The 27,206-nt window shown below is 36.0% G+C and overlaps 1 protein-coding gene across 1 annotated transcript in view; it reads left to right on the plus strand.

Annotated features, from left to right (window-relative positions):
- The window catches only part of LOC137642731 (uncharacterized), a 154,502-nt gene extending 127,296 nt beyond the window's left edge, over nt 1-27,206 (plus strand). Inside the window, exons 14-15 of the mRNA XM_068375557.1 lie at nt 15,638-15,743; nt 16,264-27,206. Of these exons, the coding sequence (XP_068231658.1) occupies nt 15,638-15,743; nt 16,264-16,441 (284 nt within the window). The 3' untranslated portion in view covers nt 16,442-27,206. The remainder of the gene's footprint in view (nt 1-15,637; nt 15,744-16,263) is intronic.

Here is a 27,206-nt window from a genome sequence, read left to right on the forward strand (position 1 = left end):
GGTATTAGTTTGTTGAGTGTAGTTGGAAAAGTGTATGGTAGAGTATTGATTAATAGGATTAAGGATAAAACAGAGAATGCAATCTTGGAAGTACAGGGTGGTTTTAGAAGAGGTAGGGGTTGTATGAATCAGATTTTTACAGTTAGGCAGATATGCGAGAAATATTTAGCAAAAGGTAAGGAGGTGTATGTTGCGTTTATGGATCTGGAGAAAGCATATGATAGAGTTGATAGGGAAGCAATGTGGAATGTGATGAGGCTATATGGAGTTGGTGGAAGGTTGTTGCAAGCAGTGAAAAGTTTATACAAAGGTAGTAAAGCATGTGTTAGAATAGGAAATGAAGTGAGTGATTGGTTTCCGGTGAGAGTGGGGCTGAGACAGGGATGTGTGATGTCGCCGTGGTTGTTTAACTTGTATGTTGATGGAGTGGTGAGAGAGGTGAATGCTCGAGTGCTTGGACGAGGATTAAAACTGGTAGGCGAGAATGACCATGAATGGGAGGTAAATCAGTTGTTGTTTGCGGATGATACTGTACTGGTAGCAGACACAGAAGAGAAGCTTGACCGACTAGTGACAGAATTTGGAAGGGTGTGTGAGAGAAGGAAGTTGAGAGTCAATGTGGGTAAGAGTAAGGTTATGAGATGTACGAGAAGGGAAGGTGGTGCAAGGTTGAATGTCATGTTGAATGGAGAGTTACTTGAGGAGGTGGATCAGTTTAAGTACTTGGGGTCTATTGTTGCAGCAAATGGTGGAGTGGAAGCAGATGTACGTCAGAGAGTGAATGAAGGTTGCAAAGTGTTGGGGGCAGTTAAGGGAGTAGTAAAAAATAGAGGGTTGGGCATGAATGTAAAGAGAGTTCTGTATGAGAAAGTGATTGTACCAACTGTGATGTATGGATCGGAGTCGTGGGGAATGAAAGTGATGGAGAGACAGAAATTGAATGTGTTTGAGATGAAGTGTCTAAGGAGTATGGCTGGTGTATCTCGAGTAGATAGGGTTAGGAACGAAGTGGTGAGGGAGAGAACGGGTGTAAGAAATGAGTTAGCGGCTAGAGTGGATATGAATGTGTTGAGGTGGTTTGGCCATGTTGAGAGAATGGAAAGTGGTTGTCTGCTAAAGAAGGTGATGAATGCAAGAGTTGATGGGAGAAGTACAAGAGGAAGGCCAAGGTTTGGGTGGATGGATGGTGTGAAGAAAGCTCTGGGTGATAGGAGGATAGATGTGAGAGAGGCAAGAGAGCGTGCTAGAAATAGGAATGAATGGCGAGCGATTGTGACGCAGTTCCAGTAGGCCCTGCTGCTTCCTCCGGTGCCTTAGATGACCGCGGAGGTAGCAGCAGTAGGGGAGTCAGCATTATGAAGCTTCATCTGTGGTGGAAATGTGGGAGGTTGGGCTGTGGCACCCTAGCAGTACCAGCTGAACTCGGTTGAGTCCCTGATTAGGCTGAAGGAACATAGAGAGTAGAGGTCCCCTTTTTGTTTTGTTTCATTGTTGGTGTCGGCTACCCCCCAAAATTGGGGGAAGTGCCTTGGTATATGGATGGATGAATATATATTTATATATATATTATATATATTATATATATTATATATATATATATTATATATATATATATATATATATATATATATATGTATTTATATTTATATATATATATAGTATATATATATATATATATATATATATATATATATATATATATATATAGTATATATATATATATATATATATATATATATATATATATATTTATATATATATATATATTATATATATATATATATATATATATATATATGTATATATGTATGTATGTATATATGTATATATGTATGTATATATGTATATATGTATGTATATATATATATATATATATATATATATATACTGTATTATATATATATATATATATATATATGTATATATATATATATATATATATATATATATATATATATATATATATATATATGAATGAGTCAAATACTGTAGCTTCATATTTAAGGCAATTCCCACTTGTTTAGGCATGGTGGTAACTAATTGAATTGTCATTTTGGGTTATTTGAATATCATATCAATACTTTACATGCAGTTGTTGATCTTTACATGAATTCTGCAGAATGATGATCTAGTGAGATTGTTATTTCAGGGAAAGTAGGTATTATGTGAAAACTTTTCTTATAGTAGGTGATTTTGGCATGAGATCTGTCATTCCACTTGTGGAAGATTATTCTGTGCAGTTGTCTCTTTTATATGCACGATTAGGTTGATACAGTTTTACTCTACTGAAAATGTTTTAACCCTTTTGAGCACCATAAGATGTAATTTACATCTGGTGAAAACTACTCTCTGTGTCACAAAATAACATAGATTACGTCCCGTAATTAGCATTTCCTTCGCATACTATATACGTATCTGAAAATTTTACAAAATATGTAATTTATATTACATATAAATCCTAAATCGTATCCTGTACAGTATAGTGTTGTTATTAAGATGAGTTAAGTAAAATGTCCAAAAATAGGGCCTGAGGCTTGAGGGCCATATCATTAGGTGAGGTGTTGGGGCTTGAAAGGTTAAAAGGAATACAGTATAAGAATTAAAATTTCTATCTTTTTATTTCAAGTTTCACAAGCAGCAGCCTCCCATCCCTCTCATAGTTAATCACACGGTACTATTCAAGGCATCAAGAAGTGGATGAAAGGCTGCGGTATTGTTATTTAAGCTTTTGTATGCTTTAACAAGGGATATATATTACAAATAAGCTTGAGAGTGATGATGCTGGTAATGCGGTTAAACTGAAGATTGTGTGTTTAGTGATTATACTTATTGAGAATATTTTAATCCTAGATCCCATAAGAAAAGAGAAAAAGGTGAAAATTGTTGGCAAAGTGGTAAAGATCCACCAGAAGAATTATTTATTAGTTCATTGTGGGTTAGAAAAATAAGAAAAATTTATGCCCCTTTTGTTACATCCATAGGAAATACAGAAATATCAATACTTCTGTGATTAGAAAATGTGAACAGGAATTTCCAGTGGAGGGCAGTATATTCACAAGCATTGTGCATGCATTAAGATTTTAAAGTTTGAAAGTACACCAGATTGTTCAGCATGACTTCCAAGAGCATTAAGAAAGAAAGTGGAAGCTACATGAATGACTTTGAGATTGCATGTAAACTGTTAAACAAAAGTGTCCCTTTAGAGAGAAAGCAAACACTTACTGATAGGTATGAAGACCTGTACTACTTTGTGCAGCATTTGGTGAGGCACACCTTCAACCAACCAACCATTTACTTTCCATTAAAATATCATTAATTTTTTCTCACTTTGAATCTAGTTTTATATAAAGATTGCACCAAAAAAATTCTTTACAAAATAATACAGTATGCTTGCAAAGTTTTGAACTTCAAAATACTGTACTGCTATCTTGTTTCAGTAACCTGAGTTTACACACAATTAAAACTGTTTTAATGATGATGATTTATTTGGCTTTTTTCATATAGATTACAGTACAGTATAAGGCTTTCCTGTGGTGACATTTTCTGAACTTGCTTTAGAAATATATTTTTTTTTTCTGTAAGAATACCAAATTTATTTAGCCTTGGGTTTGAATTATTAACATCATAAGCTCCATAAATAACTAAGTTTAAATACAGCACTTAGTTTAGAAATCCTACTATATAGAATAGTATATATTTCCCAAAAATGTAGTAGACAGTTATTTCTATTTATCTCAGGAGTGCTGTAATTTTCATGAAAACTTTTTATTTATACTTGGTTGTAGGATGCCTTGCCTTTTATTTCTATGAACCTCCCCCTGATGTTCATATTACTTTTCTAGAAGCTAGATTTATTGACATTTACCCATAAAATCTATTACAAATTTTCTCATTTTGTTTCCTTTAGAAAAATACATGCCCCTAGTATAGTAATGAAATTATCTAGCAGATAATGGTAAGAAGTGCCAGTGGTTTCAGGTGTTTTTGTTTTAACGTCACATCGTAAATATCAAGACGTAGCCCTCTTCCAGATTGTGATAAGTATTTATAACGTTTTAAGTTTTCTTTCCTGCTAGATTTGTTAGCATTCCTGCACTGGAAAAACACTGTGTTTTAAATAACTTTTGTGAGGAGTGTGATGTCTCACTTTTCCGCTCAGGAACATAGGTTTCAAGTTAAAATGATTAAGGAATACTGCACAATGATAGTCTAAATCGTAAACTGAACTCGGCTTGTAGGCGGTAAGTCTGACGTACCTGCCTTGTTGCTTACACTAACCTGACTCACAGTTGGGTAAAGTGGTCATTATCACATAGTGTTTCATTTAGTAAGGGTTCTGAATGTTCATTGCACCTTACAGAGTCGAGATCCTTTCGTCAAGCCTCAAATTCATTAATTGCTTTAATTGTACATCTGTTGCTAAGACTTTCCACATTCTTAGTTTCTCTTATAGACATCTAGATTGTGAGGCAGAAGACCGTGTTGGTAGTCTGGATCCTTATATCCCTCCTCTCGCTAAAGTAAGCGCTCTTAAGCAACCTAGTTTTTTTTTTTTTTTTATTTGTGATGGCGTTTCATATCGTTGGATTCTCGTAACAATTTAATGTTGTTAGTGATGTATCAGCTAAATCTGTTTGAATACATCACATTCTGGATGACAGTGTGTTTCGTTTGCTTGCAAGTTCATCCACTAGCTCATCACAGTTTTACATTAGTTGGGTAAATATTAACACACAGTACTTTCATTAATGTTATGAGTCTTACTATGAAGGAGACTTAGGGGACCGTCCGCTATGGTGTTTGAGAGAACATCTTTAAAAAATTGAAAATCTTTTTATTGTTTCTATGTACAGTATGCAGAAACATTTATATAGCGATTTTTTTCACTTACGTTTCAAAATTTTGTACGTCTGGCAGAGATGGAAGGCATTGGTAGAGGGTAGGCGAACTTAAACTACGATCTACAAGAAGAATTGCCAGATTTTCCAAAGACATAGAAGTTACGTTGCATGTGTGTTTATTTACTTGCAGTTCCTATGTACATTGTGTTTTCACATCATCTTCGTGAACTTTATAGCAAGGCCAGTGTTACCTAAGGTCCAAGAAAGAACAAAAAGTAAGCAGAGACCAACAAATAAAACCAAAAAGAGAGGGAAACATGAAAAAGAGTACAAATCTGGAACATTCTAACTAATTCTGGCAACAATGAGAGGCCGCTGGGAACTCATGACACCCTTACGCCAAGTGTAGTAGTAAACTTAGGGTTTGAATACCTCGTTTAGGTAGCTTTCATCTAGGAATAAACAAAGTACAAAGTAAGGTTGTCATGATAATGTTATCTTGATTTTTTAAAGAAAAAAAGAAAAAATTTATAGCAAATCTTTGGGAGCTCATAACTCCAAAACATACCCATTCACACTTAGGTACATTTTTCTCACTTATTTATTGTTTGATTTTAGAGAGAAAGATATCTTTGAAAAGAGGAATAAAAATCCCACAATTTTGTGTACCAGAATTTTGATTTTCCTTTTGCTCTTATTTTCATGATTATTTTACATCTAGACAAAGAAAATTAAGAAAAAATTCATTAAAAAAAAAAGAAAAAGGAAAATAAAAAAATCTGTCACAGAATTATTTGTTTTATAAAGAAGTTTTGATGGTATGATTTTCAATACAATTGGTGTCATATTAGTGGAGAAAAATGTAAGATTTTTTTTAAAAATCATGATTTTTGTTAATAAATCAAAAAGTTTTTCATCAAGTGACTTGAAATTTTTATATGATAAAGGTATTATACATGTCTAAAACATATATATATATATATATATATATATATATATATATATATATATATATATATATATTTATATATATATATAAATTGTGTTTTTCAATATTAATCTTACCCGATAATCATGTAGCTGTCAACTCTGTGGCCCGACAGAAATCTACGGTCGGGATACGCCAGCGATCGCTATACAGGTGGGGGTGTACACAACAGCGCCATCTGTGGTCAGGTACTCCAGTACTTCTTGTCAACACCACCTCAATTTTTCCTCTGTCGTGCCACCGGCTAGACCTACATGGATACGCTGTTGATTCTGGAGTTATTGTTCACGATTTGGTGATGTATTTGCTCTAGAGTTTAGCCTTCGCTATTCAGGAAGCTTTATCATTAGCTTAGCAAGTTTTTGGAATTAATTTGATTTAATTTTTTATTTAATTTTGGTGACGAAGAGAGTATGAACTCTCTTTCACTTTTAAATGGCCGACCCTTCCCTTAGACGGAAGTGTTGGTGTCGAAGAGAGTATAGACTCTCTTTCTTAATTTTGCTTAACAAAGTTATAGATTTATTTTATATCTCTCCGCCTTTTATAGGCCTCTTCGATTAACTTCCTTTTATTATAAACTTATTAAAATTAATTTTTATGTTTGTTTATATTCGACCTTTCCTAATAGTAGGCGGTCTTTTCTTGGAACCGAAGTTAATTAACATTGAGCCCGTCATTTCGTTTTTACCTGTTAACATATTATGCTATTTTAATGTTTTTGAAAGAATTTCTTTGATAGTCTCGTACTGTTTTCAAAGTTGAACTAACGTTTTGTTTTGTCTCTGCAGTTGTTGACGTTCAGAACGTTCAACTTGCGCTCTATCGTTACGATAGAGAGAGAGTATTCACGGTTTCACGTTGCAGTAAGAGTAAACCGATTCTAGCGTTTTGTTCATTCTTTCTTAGCTTAAATGGTTTTAATTCTAATAAAGGAACTTTTTATTTGGGAAATCTTTCAGTTTTTTTTTTTCCTTTAACAATAATATGTTTTAACGATATATATAATTGGGCTCATCTCTCAGGTTCTAAGTCAAGAGAGAGAGAGAGAGAGATAGAGACGGAGGGAGAGAGAGGAGGATAAACGTTTCGTTCAAGCGGGTAACGTTGTTATCGTTTTTGCTCTTCTCCCTAGTCTCTTGAGGGGAAGAAGGTAAACGTTTCTAGAGTTTTATTCTTGTTCCCAGGCTTTATGCGGTGAGAGATTTTAAACGTAGTTTATTTGATCTAGTGTTTAGTCTCTTTTCCAGCCACTGAATTATTTATCTTTCATTATGTTTTTCTGTTACATTGTAATACTGTTTTCGCAATTACTAACTTTTAATGAAGGATAGAATTGCGTGTTTCAGGTACAAACCACTTAAAGTTTCGAGTTCAGTGAAATAAGTGCAAACAGAAAATCAAAAGTGATAAAGTGATAAGCGCAAAGTGTTACAGTGTTGCGTTCGAGGGTTCGTCTGTTCGTGCCAGTTGTTCGCCTAGTCTGGGACCTCTTACAAGCTCCCAAGCCCAGGGGAGAAGTAACGTCGAAGGACTTATGGGTTCATCAGGCCTTGATCGACGAACAGACGTTTCCCTCCGTGGTTTCGGGTGTAACCAACTCACGTAGCCGACGTGATCACCCCACCCACACAAAGACGAGAGAGCCCATTTATTCCTCGTCTGCGGAAGAGGTTTCTCGCAGAAACCATGGACCAAATCTTGCAGCTTTTAAGTGCAAGTCGGTCCCTTCCGCGCAAGTCCAACTCCTAGGTGTAGCCATTAGCACTGGGTCAGTTCGGACTTGCTGCAGTACGACAACTGCACACCTCCCAGAGAGGCAAGGTGGTACCGCAACAGGCAGTAACTCCGTCTGTTGCCGCACCAGCTGTTTTAGACCCTCAGTCTCAACGGACAGTAGCTCCGTTTGTTGTTGTCTTTCGTAGACCCTAGTGGTCCATGCTGCAGACTATACAGTCTCAGCTTGCTCCTTCATACAGGAGTATCATGCTGGAAGGTTGACAATGTAGCCTGTTAACCTACAACCCGCCGAGGTTGTGCGCTCAGCAGATACGGCGGCTGCCTGCTCCCACCCTCCACCTGTGAGAGCTCCACCTCCGATGCGCAGTCCACCCTGCCAGACGCATGTTCTTGCTGCGCCTCCTGCTTTCATGCGTGAGTTGCCGCATCGGGAGTTGCCGGGTTCCAGCACTATGAGGCAACCTCCTCAACCCATGAGGCAGGAGCCTCATGCTATGCGGCAACCTCCTCTACCCATGAGGCAGGAGCCTCATGCTATGAGGAGCCTCATGCTATGCGGCATCCTCCTCAACCCATGAGGCAGGAGCCTCATGCTATGCGGCAACCTCCTCTACCCATGAGGCAGGAGCCTCATGCTATGCGGCATCCTCCTCAAACCATGAGGCAGGAGCCTCATGCTATGCGGCATCCTCCACAACCCATGAGGCAGGAGCCTCATGCTATGAGGAGCCTCATGCTATGCGGCATCCTCCTCAACCCATGAGGCAGGAGCCTCATGCTATGCGGCATCCTCCTCAATCCATGAGGCAGGAGCCTCATGCTATGCGGCTACCTCCTCTACCCATGAGGCAGGAGCCTCATGCTATGCGGCATCCTCCTCAACCCATGAGGCAGGAGCCTCATGCTATGCGGCATCCTCCTCAACCCATGAGGCAGGAGCCTCATGCTATGAGGAGCCTCATGCTATGCGGCATCCTCCTCAAACCATGAGGCAGGAGCCTCATGCTATGCGGCAACCTCCTCAACCCATGAGGCAGGAGCCTCATACTATGCGGCATCCTCCTCAACACATGCGGCATGAGCCTCATCCCTTGCAGCATGAGCCTCATCCCATGCAGCATGAGCCTCATACCATGCAGCATGAGCCTCATCCCATACAGCATGAGCCTCATCCCATGCAGCATAAGCCGCACGCCATGCAACATGCTCTGCATACCGTACAGCATGCTCTACATACAGCATGCTCTGCATACAGCATGCTCTGCATACAGCATGCTCTGCATACCTTACCGCATGCTCCTCAGTCACACATCTTTGGTTGTTGCCAACTCACAAGACTGTCAAGCAGTTTCATAACGTTGCCTTCTGGTCTGCTGCTTTTGCACCAGTGTAACCCTCACTGAGAGAACTTAGCTTTACTCGGATATGGTTCCTGTAGATGAGAAAGTGCTATTCTCCCTCCTTCTGATATTCCCTTGAGGACTCTGTCATTTGGAGAGGAGCCTTTAGCTGCTTAGCCTCCTATGGACTTTTATTTAAGCATAACATGCTTCCAGGGAGGGTAATGGTTCCGCTTCAGTCGCTAACCCCGTCTGTTACCACACCTGCTCCCATAGACCTTGAGCTTTGTTGCAAGACATGCAGTCCAAGCTTAGTCCTTGTTAGAGGATTTTTTGTTTACGGAGTCAGTGTGTCACTGGGAAGACGTTCAACAACCAGCAGAAGTGACTTGTTGTGACGCAGTGCGGCAACCTCAGCAACCCGATAAGGAGTTGTCTGTACGACCCAGACAGTCTAGACAGTTTCGGGTTGTCGCTGTACTTCCTCGCTTCCCCATGGTTGACAGTTCACAGACTGTGCAGCAGTACCATGATCTTGTGTCCGGCTCCGTCAGACGACTGGCTTTTAAGAGCTCCCACAAGCCGTCGCTGTCTGGAGATTCTCAGATGGACTATGGATCTGACCAAGGAACTGGGCCTCCTGGTCAATTTTGAGGAGTCCCAGCTCGTCCCATCCCAGACCATTGTCTACCTGGGTATGGAGCTTCAGAGTCGAGCTTTTCGGGCTTTTCCGTCGGCCCCAAGGATCTACCAAGCCCTAGAATGCATCCAGAGCATGCTGAGAAGGAACCGATGCTCAGTCAGGTAGTGGATGAGTCTAACAGGGACACTTTCATCACTGGCCCTGTTCATCGAGTTAGGGAGACGCCACCTCCGCCCCCTTCAGTATCATCTAGCTGCTCACTGGATAAAGGACATGACGCTAGAGACGGTCTCAGTTCCTGTTTCCGAAGAGGGGAGGTCTACTCTCACGTGGTGAAAGAACAGCTTTCTTCTCAAGGAAGTCTACCTTTGGCTGTTCAGAAACCCGACCGCCGTCTCTTCTCGGACGCATCAGACACGGGCTGGGGTGCGACTTTGGACGGACAGGAATGCTCGGGAACATGGAATCAGGAGCAAAGGACACTTCACATCAATTGCAAGGAGCTGTTGGCGGTTCATCTGGCCTTGATAAACTTCAAGTCCCTCCAGCTTAACAAGGTGGTGGAGGTGGACTCTGACAACACCACAGCCTTGGCTTACATCTCCAAGCAGGGAGGGACTCATTCGTGGAAGTTGTTCTAGATCGCAAGGGACCTCCTCATCTGGTCAAAAGATCGAAAGCTCACGCTGGTAACGAGGTTCATTCAGGGCGGTATGAATGTCATGGCAGATCGCCTCAGCCGGAAGGGTCAGGTCATCCCCACAGAGTGGACCCTTCACAAGAATGTTTGCAGCAGACTTTGGGCCCTGTGGGGTCAGCCAACCATAGATCTGTTCGCTACCTCGATAACCTAGAGGCTCCCGTTGTATTGTTCTCCGATTCCAGACCCAGCAGCAGTTCACGTGGATGCTTTTCTGCTGGATTGGTCCCATCTCGACCTGTATGCATTCCCGCCGTTCAAGATTGTCAACAGGGTACTTCAGAAGTTCGCCTCTCGCAAAGGGACACGGCTGACGTTGGTTGGCTCCGCTCTGGCCCGCGAGAGAATGGTTCATAGAGGTACTGCAATGGCTGGTCGACATTCCCAGGACTCTTCCTCTAGGAGTGGACCTTCTACGTCTACCTCACGTAAAGAAGGTACACCCAAACCTCCACGCTCTTCGTCTGACTGCCTTCAGACTTTCGAAAGACTCTCAAGAGCTAGGGGCTTTTCGAAGGAGGCAGCCAGAGCGATTGCCAGAGCAAGGAGGACATCCACTCTCAGAGTCTATCAGTCTAAAGGGGAAGTCTTCCGAAGCTGGTACAAGGCCAATGCAGTTTCCTCAACCAGTACCACTGTAACCCAGATTGCTGACTTCCTGTTACATCTAAGGAACGTAAGATCCCTTTCAGCTCCTACGATCAAGGGTTACAGAAGTATGTTGGCAGCGGTTTTCCGCCACAGAGGCTTGGATCTTTCCACCAACAAAGATCTACAGGACCTCCTTAGGTCTTTTGAGACCTCAAAGGAACGTCGGTTGTCCACTCCAGGCTGGAATCTAGACGTGGTCCTAAGGTTCCTTATGTCATCAAGATTTGAACCTCTCCAATCAGCCTCTTTTAAGGACCTCACATTAAAAACTCTTTTCCTCGTGTGCTTGACAACAGCTAAAAGAGTAAGTGAGATCCACGCCTTCAGCAGGAACATAGTTTTCACACCTGAAACGGCTACATGTTCCTTGCAGCTCGGTTTTTTGCTAAAACGAGCTTCCTTCACGTCCTTGGCCTAAGTCGTTCGAGATCCCAAGCCTGTCCAACTTGGTGGGGAACGAACTGGAGAGAGTACTTTGCCCAGTTAGAGCTCTTAGGTACTATCTAAAAAGGTCATAACCTTTACGAGGACAATCAGAAGCCTTATGGTGTGCTATCAAGAAGCCTTCTCTTCCAAGGTCTAAGAACTCAGTTTCTTACTAATTCAGGCTCCTGATTAGGGAAGCACATTCTCATCTGAAGGAAGAAGACCTTGCTTTGCTGAAGGTAAGGACACATGAAGTGAGAGCTGTGGCTACTTCAGTGGCCTTCAAACAGAACCGTTCTCTGCGTAGTGTTATGGATGCAACCTATTGGAGAAGCAAGTCAGTGTTCGCATCATTCTATCTCAAAGATGTCCAGTCTCTTTACGAGAACTGCTACACCCTGGGACCATTCGTAGCAACGAATGCAGTAGTAGGCGGGGGCTCAGCCACTACATTCCCATAATCCCATAACCTTTTTAACCTTTCTCTTGAATACTTTTTATGGGTTGTACGGTCGGCTAAGAAGCCTTCCACATCCTTGTTGATTTGGCGGGTGGTCAATTCTTTCTTGAGAAGCGCCGAGGTTAAAGGTTGTGATGAGGTCCTTTAGTATGGGTTGCAGCCCTTTATACTTCAGCACCTAAGAGTCGTTCAGCATCCTAAGAGGACCGCTACGCTCAGTAAGGAAGACGTACTTAATAAAGGCAGAGTAATGGTTCAAGTCGTCTTCCTTACCAGGTACTTATTTATTTTATGTTATTTTTGAATAACTAATAAAATAAAATACGGGATACTTAGCTTCTTTGTTAACATGTATGCTGGTCTCCACCCACCACCCTGGGTGTGAATCAGCTACATGATTATCGGGTAAGATTAATATTGAAAAATGTTATTTTCATTAGTAAAATAAATTTTTGAATATACTTACCCGATAATCATGATTTAATTGACCCACCCTTCCTCCCCATAGAGAACCAGTGGACCGAGGAAAAAATTGAGGTGGTGTTGACAAGAAGTACTGGAGTACCTGACCACAGATGGCGCTGTTGTGTACACCCCCACCTGTATAGCGATCGCTGGCGTATCCCGACCGTAGATTTCTGTCGGGCAACAGAGTTGACAGCTACATGATTATCGGCTAAGTATATTCAAAAATTTATTTTACTAATGAAAATAACATATTTTGAATCATTAGAAAAAAAAATTGCAGGACATAGCGGACGGTCCCCTTAATAGACTACAGTGGGTTACAGTTGAACCTCCCAGTAACATGCTAGTAGGGCGAAGGGGTGTCATTTAGTCCATTTATCCAAAATATGTTTCCCATAGCATAAAATCAAGCAAAAGCATACCAAATTTTATTGGCAATAGACCTACTATATATAGCCAACATCAGGATAGCATCAAAATGAGCATCTGAGATTAAGATGCTTATGTTTTTCACTTTTAGATGACATGATTAAGGAATGTATATTAAATGAAACTCACAAAAACAAGATTACTTCAAGCATAGGCCATATTCAAACAAACAGCTCAAAAAAACAATAGTGAGTAATCTGGGAACTACTACTACTACTACTACTACTACTACTACTACTACTACTACTTTCCCTTCTATTGAATCAAACAAAATTGGAAAAATGTATGTAAGAAGGCTGTATTTGCAAATAAGTGAAAAATGTAGCTATATCATATACCCATGCATAAGATAACCTTTAGATTGGTTGAGGTGAAAAATAAAGGCTTATTAAATAGGTAAAAAATAAAGGCCAATTTTGATTAATATATCTCATATCTAGTACAGTTTAAGAATACCACTAAAGTACAAAGTCATCCATGTAGGCTTATAGGCTAGGTTTTGGTTATGTAAAGATGTTAAAAATTTTTTAAAATTTTGCTTTACTTGATGTACCCTTAGAAATTCTGATTAAATGAAATGAAGCCGATTCTATACCATATTTTCCCCACGTAGAATGCCCAAAAGGGAGTACAGTATTGTAATTGATAGGTAACTTTAAGGGAGAGAAATTTTTGTAGTTACAATTAAATGTAATACTGTATTCATCATAATCCATCTAGCCTCCATCCAATGAAGTTATCTAGCCTAGATGTAGATATAGACCACTGTAATCCATAACTGAATGCAATAATCAGATGAAATGAAGGTACAAAATGGCACCAGCAGTCAATAACGCTCCTGTATAGTTACTATTATTGATATACAGTACTAGTATATGCGAACTATCAAAAAATGACGGCTAAATATTTAGATAGAGATGCATACACATGTACATGCAACCCCCCTCTCACCAGAGTATAGCTACTCCCTCTCCCCCCTACCCGAGGGATGGGGAGAGCTGAACTCATGACTGGAAAGTAATATATTGACACTTGCTCCTAATTATATAGGAGAAATATACTGCGGAAGCAAGTACCCATTGTTAACTACTAGGAGGCAACTAGTGGGGGGGGGGGGGCAATCAGTGCACAGCCAGAGGTAAAATGAATGCTAGAAAAAAACAACAAAGAATGTATGGACAACATGAACTAGGACCATATTGTAAAAGGAAATATATGCATGATTGGTGACCTGCCAAACAAAGGTTAACGACCTCCTAATTACTGAATGCCGGCGCTTACTAAAGCATGCATTGTATTTGTTGAGTAAAGCATGTTGTAACAACCAGAATTCTGGTACAGTCCTTACTATTGTTCTTGAAAGTGATAAAAACACACTTGCCAGATGGTGGTTGAGGGTTGGTTTTGACATAGATATGCTGGCAATAACTGACAGGATGGTTCTTTTCTAAGATGCCACACATCGGACTGTAATGATCCCATATCAGGAGGTTATACATTACAGTATTTGCAGAAACATGGACAAGTGTAGGCTCTTTATGATATAAATAGCATATTCCAAATAACTAGAGACAAAAATAAGGAGTACAGTAAGGGGTATGACAGGCCAGTTACCTATAGACAAAGAATTCATGCTTAACAGTTCAGGCCAGCATCACCTTAATTGTATTCATGTCTTGCTTCTTATTGCATTGAAAGTTCTGCTTTTTATTTCTTTTTCCTACTGTCTTTCAGAAATATTTTTCTTGAAGTATTATTTTTCAAAATTAAGTTACAATTATTTAGGTATATTTTATTTATGGTTCTTATATTTATCCCCCTAAAATGTTATGTTACTCTGGAAGTATAATAAGATGTAATTTTTCCTGCACTATTTAAGTTGATATAAGTCAGTTATGAGTTTAAAGAGTGTAATAATATTCATGAATATGTGAAATCCCTCTTCAGCTCAAGATATGTGAAAGATATACTGGGGGTGCTTTATATATTTGCATTTCAGTAAAGTTTTAAATGGTAAATATAGTTTTTAATATCTTTGGAAGAGGTGTTAGAAAAGTTTCATTGGGATTTTTTGTCTCATGCTTCCTTTTATTCAAGGAAAATTTGCCATATAAATTTTTATTTTTCATTTTTTTTTACCGTACTGAATAACAAGCTCCTACTGTATCTTCTTCAAAACAGATTCCAAACATAAAATAACTGACTTTTGATGGAAGATATTACTCGATTATACTTTGAATTGCAGCTTTGATAATGCATGTACTATATTACTATAAAATCCAGGTAGTACAGTACCAAAAATGAGCCTTTTGATACTGTAGTTACAGAATCATTGTTGAGAGGTAATTTTGTTTGCTCTATATTGTGTATGGCGTACTTTAGTACTGTATTTGTCATTATCTTTGGGTCATTTTTGGTTTTATTGTACAGTATGTTATATGCTATACTGTACGCATATTCTAAATATTTATGTATCCTCTTTATTGTACTGTATGTTATTGACTGTGACCTATAATTTTATGTGTATTTTTAGTTGTTTACTCTAGGTGTTATGTATAGTATAGTATGCGTATATATTATTTTGTTTTTTGCAGTTATCTTCTACTGAGAAGCAGTCCGTTTACAGCTTATTGTGTAGAAATGATAGGTTCTTATTAGTGTGTGTAAAATTGATTTTGATATAACTTTTACATGAATTTGACCATTTATTCAGCAAGCAACAATTTATTTTTCATAAACCTGAGATTCCAGACTGTCATTACTTAATAGAAATTTGGTGACCCCTTCAGTACTTAATACTGTGTATGCTATAATATTTCCAGCTAGTATTTATCAGTTATCACAACATTATTAATTATATGATCCAGGACTTTTAGAATGAAAATAATTTAGGATATTGTGCTCTATATTGTATTACAAAGCTTTGATAATTAATGTCTTACATTTAACAGAACTGCGACGGATGAACCAACAAGTTGAAAAACTAGCCAAGGCTGTGGCGAAGCTTCCATCTGAAAACTATGAGACCTTGAAGGTTCTACTTCAGCATCTTTTAAGGTGAGAAAACGGAATATTTACAATATCTTCTGAGACTGTATGTGTGGTGTGCAACCTGATTGGGTAATGTACAGTAGGTCTTCGGTGTTATGAATGGGCTCCCGTTAGGGACTTAAAAAAAGATCCGTGTAACTCGGTTTCAAGTAATGATATTGGGTTTGTCAATACAAAATCTGCTTTCCGACGTAAAGAGAAGGTAACGCCATTGCTTGGCTCCATAGTAATGCGTTACTCGTTATATTAGCTTCAGTTCATTTTCTTAGTTTACGATTTGCTTTCGGGAGTTTGGTGTTGCTCTTTTTTCTATATATTTTTGTGCCTTTTTTTGCATTATGTCAGGAAAGCGTAAGTGAGTGAATCATTCTCTATTCATTAAAATGCTGTACCAGAACTTAGGTTTAGGTTTTATGACTGAATTATGTACAAAAGTAATTTAGTAAAGATTTTTTAATATTTATCTTTTTATTCTTAATAATACCTGTAATGTGCATTTATTTACTTTATGTATTTTTTCCAACAGAGTGACTGAGTTTGAAAGCGATAACCGTATGAGTATGTCAAATTTGGCTATTGTGTTTGGTCCTTGCCTGCTTTGGCCCAAGGTAACAACATCTAACGACCTCATGACAGATGTTATGTTGCATAATCGCGTGATTGAAGGTCTTCTAAATGATTTTTCAAGAATCTTCCGTGCATAGCGGTAATGAAGCACAGGCATGTATGCAATATCATTAGATACGTAAGTAGTGAAGTACTGTATTGTAGATATGTTAGTGTGTTAGACTTTGAGGGAAAGAGTTGAAAACATTCTCGAAGTCAGTGACCTGAACATATCAGAGATAGGTATCTCATTTGATGATACATGGTAGACATGTCACATTTTGTGGTAGAATTGTTCGGGCTTATGGTATATGCCGCATTGCTGTCCATTCGACACATTAGAATATCTAGAACAGTAATGATTGTGCTTTAAAGCAGTTTTGAAGGTGTCATTTACACAGAAGCTGGAACTTGTGAATTATTAGTCAATACTTGTTTGTAACTTCAGAATTTATGAAATGTTAAACTTGGGTTTGAAACCTCTTGAGAACAACTTTTTCATAACAGTAGAGCCTGGCTGTTGCCAGTGCAATGTAGCTCAATCTTTTTTTTTTTTTAATGGTGTATGTAGCAATAAGTGTTACTTGTTTCTTTGACAAAAGTTTATTTCAGATATCAAGACATTTCTTTTACTACTATACACAGAAAACTTTGCTATACTGTACTTTTCAGTATTTGGGTAGTAGAATTATGTAATACCTGGCTGGGGTTATATCTAAGAGTTTCTAAATAGAATTCTATTACAACATATCTTTTGGGGGTCGGCATCTTTATGTGCATATATTAATGTGTAATTCCTTTGAAAGCATTTAGGTGATGGTGTGCAGATACCTACATTGCATTATTGCTTTCTGTAAATGGGATTGCTCAATATCAACTATGCAAAATTAGAAGCTTTAGGCAAATATTACTGTTATTGTTATCTGTTTTGCTGCTCTGTTCATCATACATTGTGTGTATTAACTAAAACAATTGCTTTATCGAATTTGTTCCCCATAAGGTGCTCGTATATTATCATGCAGGTACACCATAAATTTTCAAGTAGCTTTGGCCTCTAAGCCTTGCCAGATTTAATTTTTTCTGGACCATCAGTGGTCTTATAATACTAATTCAATAATACACTATTCCCTAATTATACACTATTATACCTCTTGACTTACTAGTTATAAACTGCCTTTGTCTCTGAAGCACAATGGACTGCTAGAAACTTTATTTGAACAATGTCCAGTTTAAATTATTATTGGGCAAGTGAAGTGAGGATGTTGAGTGTAAATGAGAATAAAATAATTGAGGCTGTTCAGGTTAACTATTTGCAAAGTATGGAATATATGAATGCATGAGAAATGTGGAAGTATTGAAAAGGTTAGCATAGGTGAAAGGATATATCAGTGTGTTTTGAGATGGTCTAGTTTTGTGGGAAGAATGGTTGATGATAGGTTAGTGAAGTTTGTAATCAGAAGTGTTAGAGAGAATCTTAGAGATGGTTGGATAGATAAGAAGAGAGAAGTACTGGAAATGAAGAGCCTTAATATTAACATCTAGTCAGTGCTTACTGCTCCCTGATTCAACCATTAAACTGAGAATTTGGCAGTGATTATTTGTTTTTTTCTTTTTGGAGACACTCCTATTTTAGGAAACTGTTTTATATTGGAAAAAATATATATGCAGATAAATATATAATTGCACACATACGCAGTGATATGCTGCTGATGAATCTTCTAAGTAGCGGGTATAGTATGGCTACTGTTCTAGATGTTATTTGCTTATAATTTTTCCTATTAAAGATTCTTCAGTTGAGGTGTAAGTAGGGCTGTTTCCATTCAGTTATATTTTTTTCTTATGTGCTAGCCTCTTGTTATTGTTTTCCTTTAAGCCTTATTTATACATTAATCATTCATTAGACTATTGTTATTTTGGTTTTAATTGTTAATGTTGCAAATTGCAATATCAGCTATTTCTAAATCAAGACTATACCTACCCATAGCCAGACAATTTTTCTTTGCATTTGGTTTAACCTTTACTGCAGTATTTTGTTTTGAGTATAGCCATAATATTAAGGATGTAAACTAGATTAAGTCTGTTTAGTTTTCATTTGAAGTTATGAGTGGTATAGGCATAGCAGTAGGTAGGTTTGCATTTAATGAACATTTTACTACAGCAGTTTTTGTTATTCGTCAGTCAAAAGTCCCAAAGGAGACAAATGTTCAGACTTACTGTAGTTAGGTATCCACAGTTATTTAAAGCATTCTTCCGTAATTTCACACCCATTAAATGTGGTCCCAGTATATCAAATTTCAGAAAATCTATGGTGTACCTGTAATGCATTGCCTACAAATCTGTTTGATATATATATGTAATACGAATGTTGTTCAACACATTGTACTTGTGTATAGAACATTCTTGTTTTCTGTCAGAACACTTTATCTTTAAAAAAGACATTGCAAAACTAAGAATTTAATTGTAATAAATGTATGTAACTATTTGTAAATAACTTACAGTCCTGTACAGTAGTTTTTCAGACCCTTTACTTCTGATATTTCTTCATTAGTTCATTAGAATTTCAATTAGGTCCTATTAGGAATAGAGCTTTATAGTACAGCATATATTTTTTTTGTCACCCCAGATTACTATTTTACTCTCAAATTTATCCATTCGTAGATGTATCAGTTATATGTACATTTAGTTAAATATGTATATTTTGAAAGATAACCGAATGTTTTCTCTATGATAGTTTAAAAACAGTTTAAAAGTTATGTTTAGTACTTTAGGTCACAGATGATTGATAACAAGGTAACTTTTTAGCCAATATATAGTTTTTTAATTCCAAATGGGTCATACTATTATAATGTTTATACTGTAACTACCAGGAACACCTTTGATTGGTATAAAAGGTAACTTTAGAGATGTTTTTGTATATTTTGATTGAAATCTGTTTAAATTGTGTACTGTCATTGTAATATACGTAGATTAGTGTATATAGGGCAAGTTGATCAGTTTGTAACAGAAAATTACAGGCATAAAACAATATCTTTTGTATAATGGTTTTTATAGCATGCTACTCCTTTTAGGGAGGGATTATGCTTTTCATCTTAATGAATCAAGAAAATGTATAATTTTTAGAAAAATTTAATAATTTTTTCTATGCAAGTCCATTATTTGTATTTAGTCAATTTTCTTATCTACAAAATTTTCTAAACTTGAACACTTCCAATAACTAAAATGAAAAGAGAAGGAGTCAGCCCCCAATATACATGCATAAGAAAAACTTAAAGTTCCCTGCGGGAATCGTAATATTTGTGTTGCCTTAGACATGTACTGCAAGAAAAGCCAATGTTGGGAGCAAGAAACTTTTTTTGTAACTATTGAACTTCCTGAAAACTTATTTCACTTTTAAAAATGCCATTGGTTTCACAAATTAGGTGGGAAGGGTTGAGTGGTTAAGAAGGCCCAGATTAAATACAGGAGCATATAGAACACTTGAATGCCACTTGGAAATCCTTGAAGCTTCACAACCATTGTCTCTAATCCACATGCAGGGAAGTATTTTAGACTAAAATATCCTGAAATGCAATACGGTAACTAGAATTTAGGTGCATAGTTGAAGGGTATTACTTTTCCCACTACAAACATAGCATCCTATAATTCATAACTGCTCATGTGCCATATTCCTGAGATAAGTTTGCAAACTAACTGGTGTTCCTAAGTTAATTGATTCCACATATGATTAGAGATTAGGGACCAATAAAGAACTTAGATTCTGTGGTATTAAAACTGATCTTATTATCCATTAGTAACAAGTCTCTATTCTATTAGTAACTTGCATGATTATGCAACTAATGGATAAGCTGTTTTGTGAGAGCAAGGAATGTGTAATCTCGGACATTAGCATGGCATGATAGTGGAATGCAATGGGATGGTGGCTTACCTGCTAACTGTGCAAAGTGCCTCCTCTTCAAAATTACAGTAAGGAAATTATCTATGAACCTTGAATCCTTAGATGCTCATATCTTATGATGTGCAGATGATTCCTTAACATCATGGATGTAATATTGACATAACAGCCATCATCATTACCGAAGAATCCCAGTTAGGTTAAAGCAATTTCCAGTTTTGATGTGGACCTATAAAAGTAATTTAGGCAAATACGAAATAGTTGTATAGCTGTAACCGTTTCCCCTTTGTTTATCAAGTATAGAACAAGTCCAAATTTGCAATTTAAAGAAGAAAAAAAGAGTTGTACAATGTGCTTGTGAGATATTTTAGCCATCCATCCAGAAATATTGTTGCATGATATTTATCTAGACAGTTTTTAGTGGTGAAAGCTCAGTATTCCTGGGTCTATGTAGAGTCTGTGAATATATGATAAGCACAGTGAAGCTGCCTAGGATGATCTGTTAGCAGACTTTTAAAGGTGGCACACCAGTCTTACTGTGGTCAAAAGGAATCAAAGCATCTGATTATTACTGGCCTTGTCATTCAAATGACAGAAAGACATGGACTAATTGGCTATTCCATTGAAGAAATAGAGCATTAAACTTGAAAGTTGCTTAAACTGCGCGAGCAAAGAAGAATGCTGGGTGCTTGTGGTTGACTTGGAAAGATTGGAAAGATAAACAAGAAGACAAATAACTCATTAATACTACGAGACTATTGATACATGGGAAGAAGAATTTGTTCCAAGGCGAAGAATTTCATTTTGCCAGTGATCATGGTGTTTCTTCTTGAAACAACCCTTATAACTGAGCTTGTTGCTGATCTCTGCAAAGTGAAAAAGTCTCTACCAATCAATCAAGGCTGACAGCCCATATGTCTTCTGAAAAGCAAAAGCTGCAATTCTCAATAAGTAAGAAATATACTGCTTTTGCCCCTTTCCTATTTTTGGATACTGTATATCTGCAGACCGAGGCTACTGCCTGTGTGTAGGAAATACTGGTTCTGTTTTCTCAACTCTTTCAAGAGAATTCCATGGAAATGTTTGGTATGTTGAATAATTTTTCTTGAAATTAATACAATGACTGGCTTATGTATTATGCAGTATAAATTTCATCTTTTCATTTTTTTTATATTGTAGTTATTAATGAATTAATCTTACTTATTTCATTTTGCACTTTCATATAGATTTTTAATTCCATGCAAAAATCTTTACTTACATACAGGTATTTGCTTTATTCTATGTACAGTAGTTGCCATGTATACTATATGGATATTTTCCTCATCTGTGGTTTTTTGTTCTTGAAAGAAATGTGTTTCTGGTATTATTGTAATTTGTTCTTCACTTTAGGCTACTGACTTGGGGCTGACTCAGATCTTGATAAAGTAAGGTCACTTTGTATTTAACTGTATTCTTCATTATTTGTTTTTCTTTTTCTTTTAGCAGCTTTATTTGCTTTCTATGGCTTAAGTTGCTTGAGCTATTTAATGAGTTTGGTGCAATTGTCTGGTCTTTGTTGTCACTTTTCATTTTGTAAGTTCATTATCAACATAAATTACTTTTTGCCAGAGGTAATTAATTCGGATTTTCCCAGCAAAAGCATTTCATATAATAGGAGGGACTGAGGTTGTGAAACCCCTTGTGTACTAGACTGTACTGTAGTTCAAGAATGGCCAAGAACTTTTTCTGTTACTGAGGGGACTGTTCTTTAGGGATTACAAGAAAATCTTAAAGTAAAAGTTGGAACATCCTTTCTTAAAAGACATTGTTAATGGGCATGAAAATTTACATAATTTTTAAAGCAATTTCTTCTTCATTTTCCTTGAATGAGTTGCTGCAGGAACCAGTCAACATTCCATTTTTTTTTTTTTTATAAAACTGAATTTGCAGTTGCATAGTGGTGCATAAATACGCGATCACATTCTCAACAACTTGAATATTTGCAGGTAAAAGATTGACTCATCAGCTATCATGAATAAATTCTGGTAAAAGGGGTGTTGGGCTAATTGTTATAATTGAAGGGAAGGATATTAAAAAGGCTACTCTCTGATTGGTTATATTAAGATAAGGTGGATTAGAATATATACTTTAATAAGGTTATGAGGTTTCAGTAGAGCAAGGTAGGTGAAGATTACCCTTTACCGACCATACCGACCAGGTAGGATAATACCAGGCATAGGTTAGGATTTGTTCCAGTAACTCTCAAATCCACTTATTGGTGAGGTAGTCCATGGCTAAACTCTGGGAGGATGTTAAATTGCTAAAGGTTAAGGGTTTGGATGTTAAATTGTTCCACTACTGTCATTACCATTATGTACCTTCTTAATCTTGAGTAGTTTCCAATATCAACAAACGAGTTCTAACCCTGTCTTAAGGTTGCTTATTTATGATGAATAAAATTGCAACCTCAGCCGCCATGGTTTTAGGGCAGCTACTCCGTTTATACATTTATGAAGGGTATACTAAAAACAACTCTTGAGTTTTTTTTTTCAACTTGGTGAATTGCAATTTAATGGAGTAAGTGTTGCTAACTTCTCTTAAGTTACTCTATTGTAATTGAAAGAAATGTTTATTATCCACATGAACACACAAATTGAGAAATATTCTTTATTATTAAAAATCTTTTATTGCATAAGTAATGCTCTCCTCCTGACTATTATTAAGCAATTGAAAGAAGAGATTGTGGCATCCCCATAGTTGGAAAAATTGTCATTCATTCCTAAGTATATTCAGACTAGTTATGCACCTATTAAGCTGCCTTTTGGACACAGGACAAAAGTATAAATTTGTTCTTTTCATACAATACACATTGAATTTGACTTGCAGGTGTTTTTGTATTTTCAATACCTATACTCAAATCTATTGACAGGCAGCATCCAAAGTAATTTCATAAAAATTTTGAGATATGATAGAAATTAGCATAGGAATAAGCTTCAAGTATACATCGTTATGTATAATCAGTTTTATAACTAAGATTTTATTTTGAAGGGAATGAATTGTTCCATTCATTCAACCCTATAAATCTTTATGAAAACTAGAAATTGATCACAACCTACAGTATTTTAGTAGTATGATTAAAGGTATTTGCATGTTGGTACTCTGCATAAGATTTTTTTGTGGTTAAACTTTCTAATATGATAATAATTTGATCTCTATGAAAATATGTTCTCTTGCAAGTTGACTTAGAGTTCTACATTTTTACATGTCTGTCATGAATTCTTGATGTTTATTTATTTTCTCTTTTTAAAACTTTATTTCTTATTGCAGATTAAGGATTTCTGTATTGTACACTTCCTTCTTCCTTCTTAATACCCTATATGATTCTTCGATTTTTATGGGATAACTTAGGCAGCAAACACTAATGAATGTCTATTAAGAGAGTTTATAAAAAACTGATTTTTCTATTCTTTTCATTTGATTGTTTGTATGGAATTGGAACCAAACTAAAGTTCATGATTACAGTACCCTTCAATATGGGAATATACAAATTTGACTGTATTTGAATAAAATACTGTAAGTATATAACATGTGAATGTACTAGGTAGGTTTTTCTTGCAACTGATTTATACTGTACAGCATTTACAACTACGCCTGGGATAAAGCAATTCAATTATCCCCCTGTATTATACTTTATTTGGGCTGTTCATTGCTCTTCTTCCATTAATAATAAGCCTTTGCTTTTAGTAAAAATATGACTAGTAAAATATAACATCACTGAGGGATTCCATGAATAGGTAAGACCTATTGAAAAATGAAAAGATTTTTTTTCCTACATTGTTGTCATTGCAAGTTCAACCTCTTGGCTGTTCTCCTTTACATCCAGATTGATAAGGACTTTCTAGATTTGAATTGTTCTCTGTGTGTACGTGTGTTGGGTATATTTTATATACTAATATTCAAGTGTAATTAATGACAGGTATTGCCATTAAGATGTACAGACTTGATAGAAAAGGAAGCATTCCTAACTTCCCAACCACGGAGGTTGATACACCTCTGTAGGTAGAGTATGGTTTGGTTTATGTACAGTATTTGATAATGTCTTATGTGGATTATATTAATGATGCTCTGAGGTATTGAATAATAGTTTATAAAATAAGGAATTGAATGACAAATAGATGAAATTTAATGACAAAGTATCTAGAATGTTTAGGCATTGTTAAATATTTTACAAAAATACAAATGCAGAAGGAAAAATCCTAAAGGCCTTTGTTTTATAACTGATTAAGTATCAGGGAGTTCTCAGTTTATTGAAAAATTTGTAGTTTGCCCCAAATTGAATACTCGCTCATGAAGATATATGAGTTTAAAGAAAACAGTAAATTTTATAGTTTCTCAGCCTTCAGACTGTACACAATTTGTTTAATGTATGGCTCAGTTTCTTTTTGATATTGAAATAATTCAGTTAAAAAGGTTTATGTAAAACCAACCAGGCTTAGGGTACTGTGATTTAGAAGATTCTAGTCATTACAACTTTTCTTTCGGCCTGTATTGGAATAATTACTGCATCTATTAATAAAAAAGTTTACAGCGAACAATGCTTAACATTTCTGCAGGAATAAAGGACCGTGCATAGTTTGTGAATTTTGACCTATGCTTTATGAGTCTTCGATATGGGAACAAGTTTTATACTCCTCTGCAGAATGTTTGGTGATGTAGAAAATTAAAGGGTGTTAGAAAGGTATTCAGGTTTTAACTTGCTAATTGATTCTATGGACTGACGGTCACTGGCATGAAAAGATAAAAATGTAAATGATTATCTATATTTTTTGTATGAAGTGCTTTCTATGTTAAAAAAAGTACAGTATTTTCTTGCATTGTCGGAATTTTTTATTTTTTTATTTTAGGAATACAGTATAACCATATTCGCTGATTTCCCAACAGCTGATTTGACTATCCACTGTTGAACTATTGATGCTATTATAGAAAGATTAACGCTGAAAAATAATGTGACAACTGCCCTTTAACGGGAAGCACTGGGAAAGATTTTCAAACCACATGTCATTATATCACCACCTGGTAGAGAGCTATAAACTAGTGATTCAAGTAGAGGGAATATGTTGGTCTAAAGACGAGAACTTTTATGCTATTCCTCCCTCTTTCTATTTCCATTTCATATCTTTTATTCAATCATTTGTACCGTTAATTTCAGTGTACAGTATTCCTTATATTCAACATTTCCATCTATTATATATCCAATCTGTATTGATTTTGTTTAATGCCAAAAGGCTAAAATGTTTCTCCCATTCTTCTCTTTTATTACAACCTTTACATTTATATTTTAATTTAAATTCTTCATGTTTTTTTATTGTTCATTTCACTTTGTTTATTCCTTATTCCATATTCTTATTTCCTTTTGTATTCTTTATCATCCTTATCCCCTTTCTTATTCTTTATCCTCCTTAATCCCTTTTATTCCGTAGTATTTCATTTAATTTCTATAACTTAACTTTTATTTCAAATAGAGAGAGAAAGAATATTGGACTGCATTTCATATCCCTGATCATATATTACATATATTTTTACCATGCATTTTATATTATCAAATATATACAGTATTATACTATTATATACTGTACAGAAATGTATTTGGTTTTAGTAATTTTCATTGGTAATATGGGTATTATATTATGATGTGAGCACCAAGTAGTTAACAGAAGTTGGTGATGAAGTTGTCGCATATGGTTTTTACTACTGTTTATTACTACTGTTTATTATTATTATTATTATTATTATTATTATTATTATTATTATTATTATTATTATTATCATTATCATAGAGGACAGTGTCATGTTATTACTACTGTAATATAAAGTATAAAGTATGTGTAATTTTTATACTTACCAGTTTAGTGTAGTAAAGTACAGGTACATTAAATATTTTAATGTGTTGTAATATATTATTATTACAGTATAGTGCATTCATTGCTGTTGTGTAATTTACATTTAAAGTACAATAGAGTTTTGTAAGCGAATATTTATGAGTAAAAAAAAGCCTTGGAGTTAAATGCCCATTATCTTTTGAATTCCACAACTATGGTGGCCTAGGTACATAATGAGTGTGGATATGGAGGTTTTATTGTACTATATCTTGAAACAAAACACATTTTACTTACAGATATACAAATGACCTACTTCTTACAGATGTTAATGGTGGTAAATTATTATATCAAACATTATGCTTGAAATTTATGTGAATGTTAAAAATAAGATTTTATTGTATGAATAAAAGTGGAAGTTGTTAGGGAGTGCAGTAGTAGCATTTTTATGTGACTGATAGAGTACACCATATGGTTAAGATGAGGTAGTTATTTACTTTGTAATTTTTATATAGTATTGTTTTATGTTTCTCCTTAAATTTTATTATTACAACATTCATGTTAGAGGATCTTTGCGTTGACATCATTCCATCTTCATTCCAGTTTTATATGGATAGTGTAGTTCATAGGCTGTCTATTATTACATAGTGAATAATATTCACATTCTAAAATGTATAAATTGTTGTGAAATTGCTGAACAAATGTTTCCTGTTTACTTTTCCTGAGTGTTATTTATTTTCACTTACCTGACTTTCAGCTTGAAATATGTGACTTTGATACAAAAGTATTTTGATACTTTTGTTGCTTAATTTAAACGTTTATTTCACATTTTTTTTTTAAAGATAAGCGTCAAACTTTTGTTTGTGACCCCTAATGTTTGTTTGGACCAAGTGGAATATTAGCCAGTTTTTTATGATAAAGAAGGTAACTCTTGTGTACTCGATTCCTGTAAATATTGTATAATTTTAGCTACACCATATTGACAATGGGAACATTGGTGTGAATCATTTTTGGGTGATACTTAGTACATGCTTAAGACTGTGATTATCAATGTTTTTTGTTAGTGGCCTGTTTATTCTCAAGGTATAAAACATGTAAATAAAATTTTCAATGTTA

The sequence above is a fragment of the Palaemon carinicauda genome, chromosome 6, assembly GCF_036898095.1.
Source record: "Palaemon carinicauda isolate YSFRI2023 chromosome 6, ASM3689809v2, whole genome shotgun sequence".
Lineage (NCBI taxonomy): Eukaryota > Metazoa > Arthropoda > Malacostraca > Decapoda > Palaemonidae > Palaemon > Palaemon carinicauda.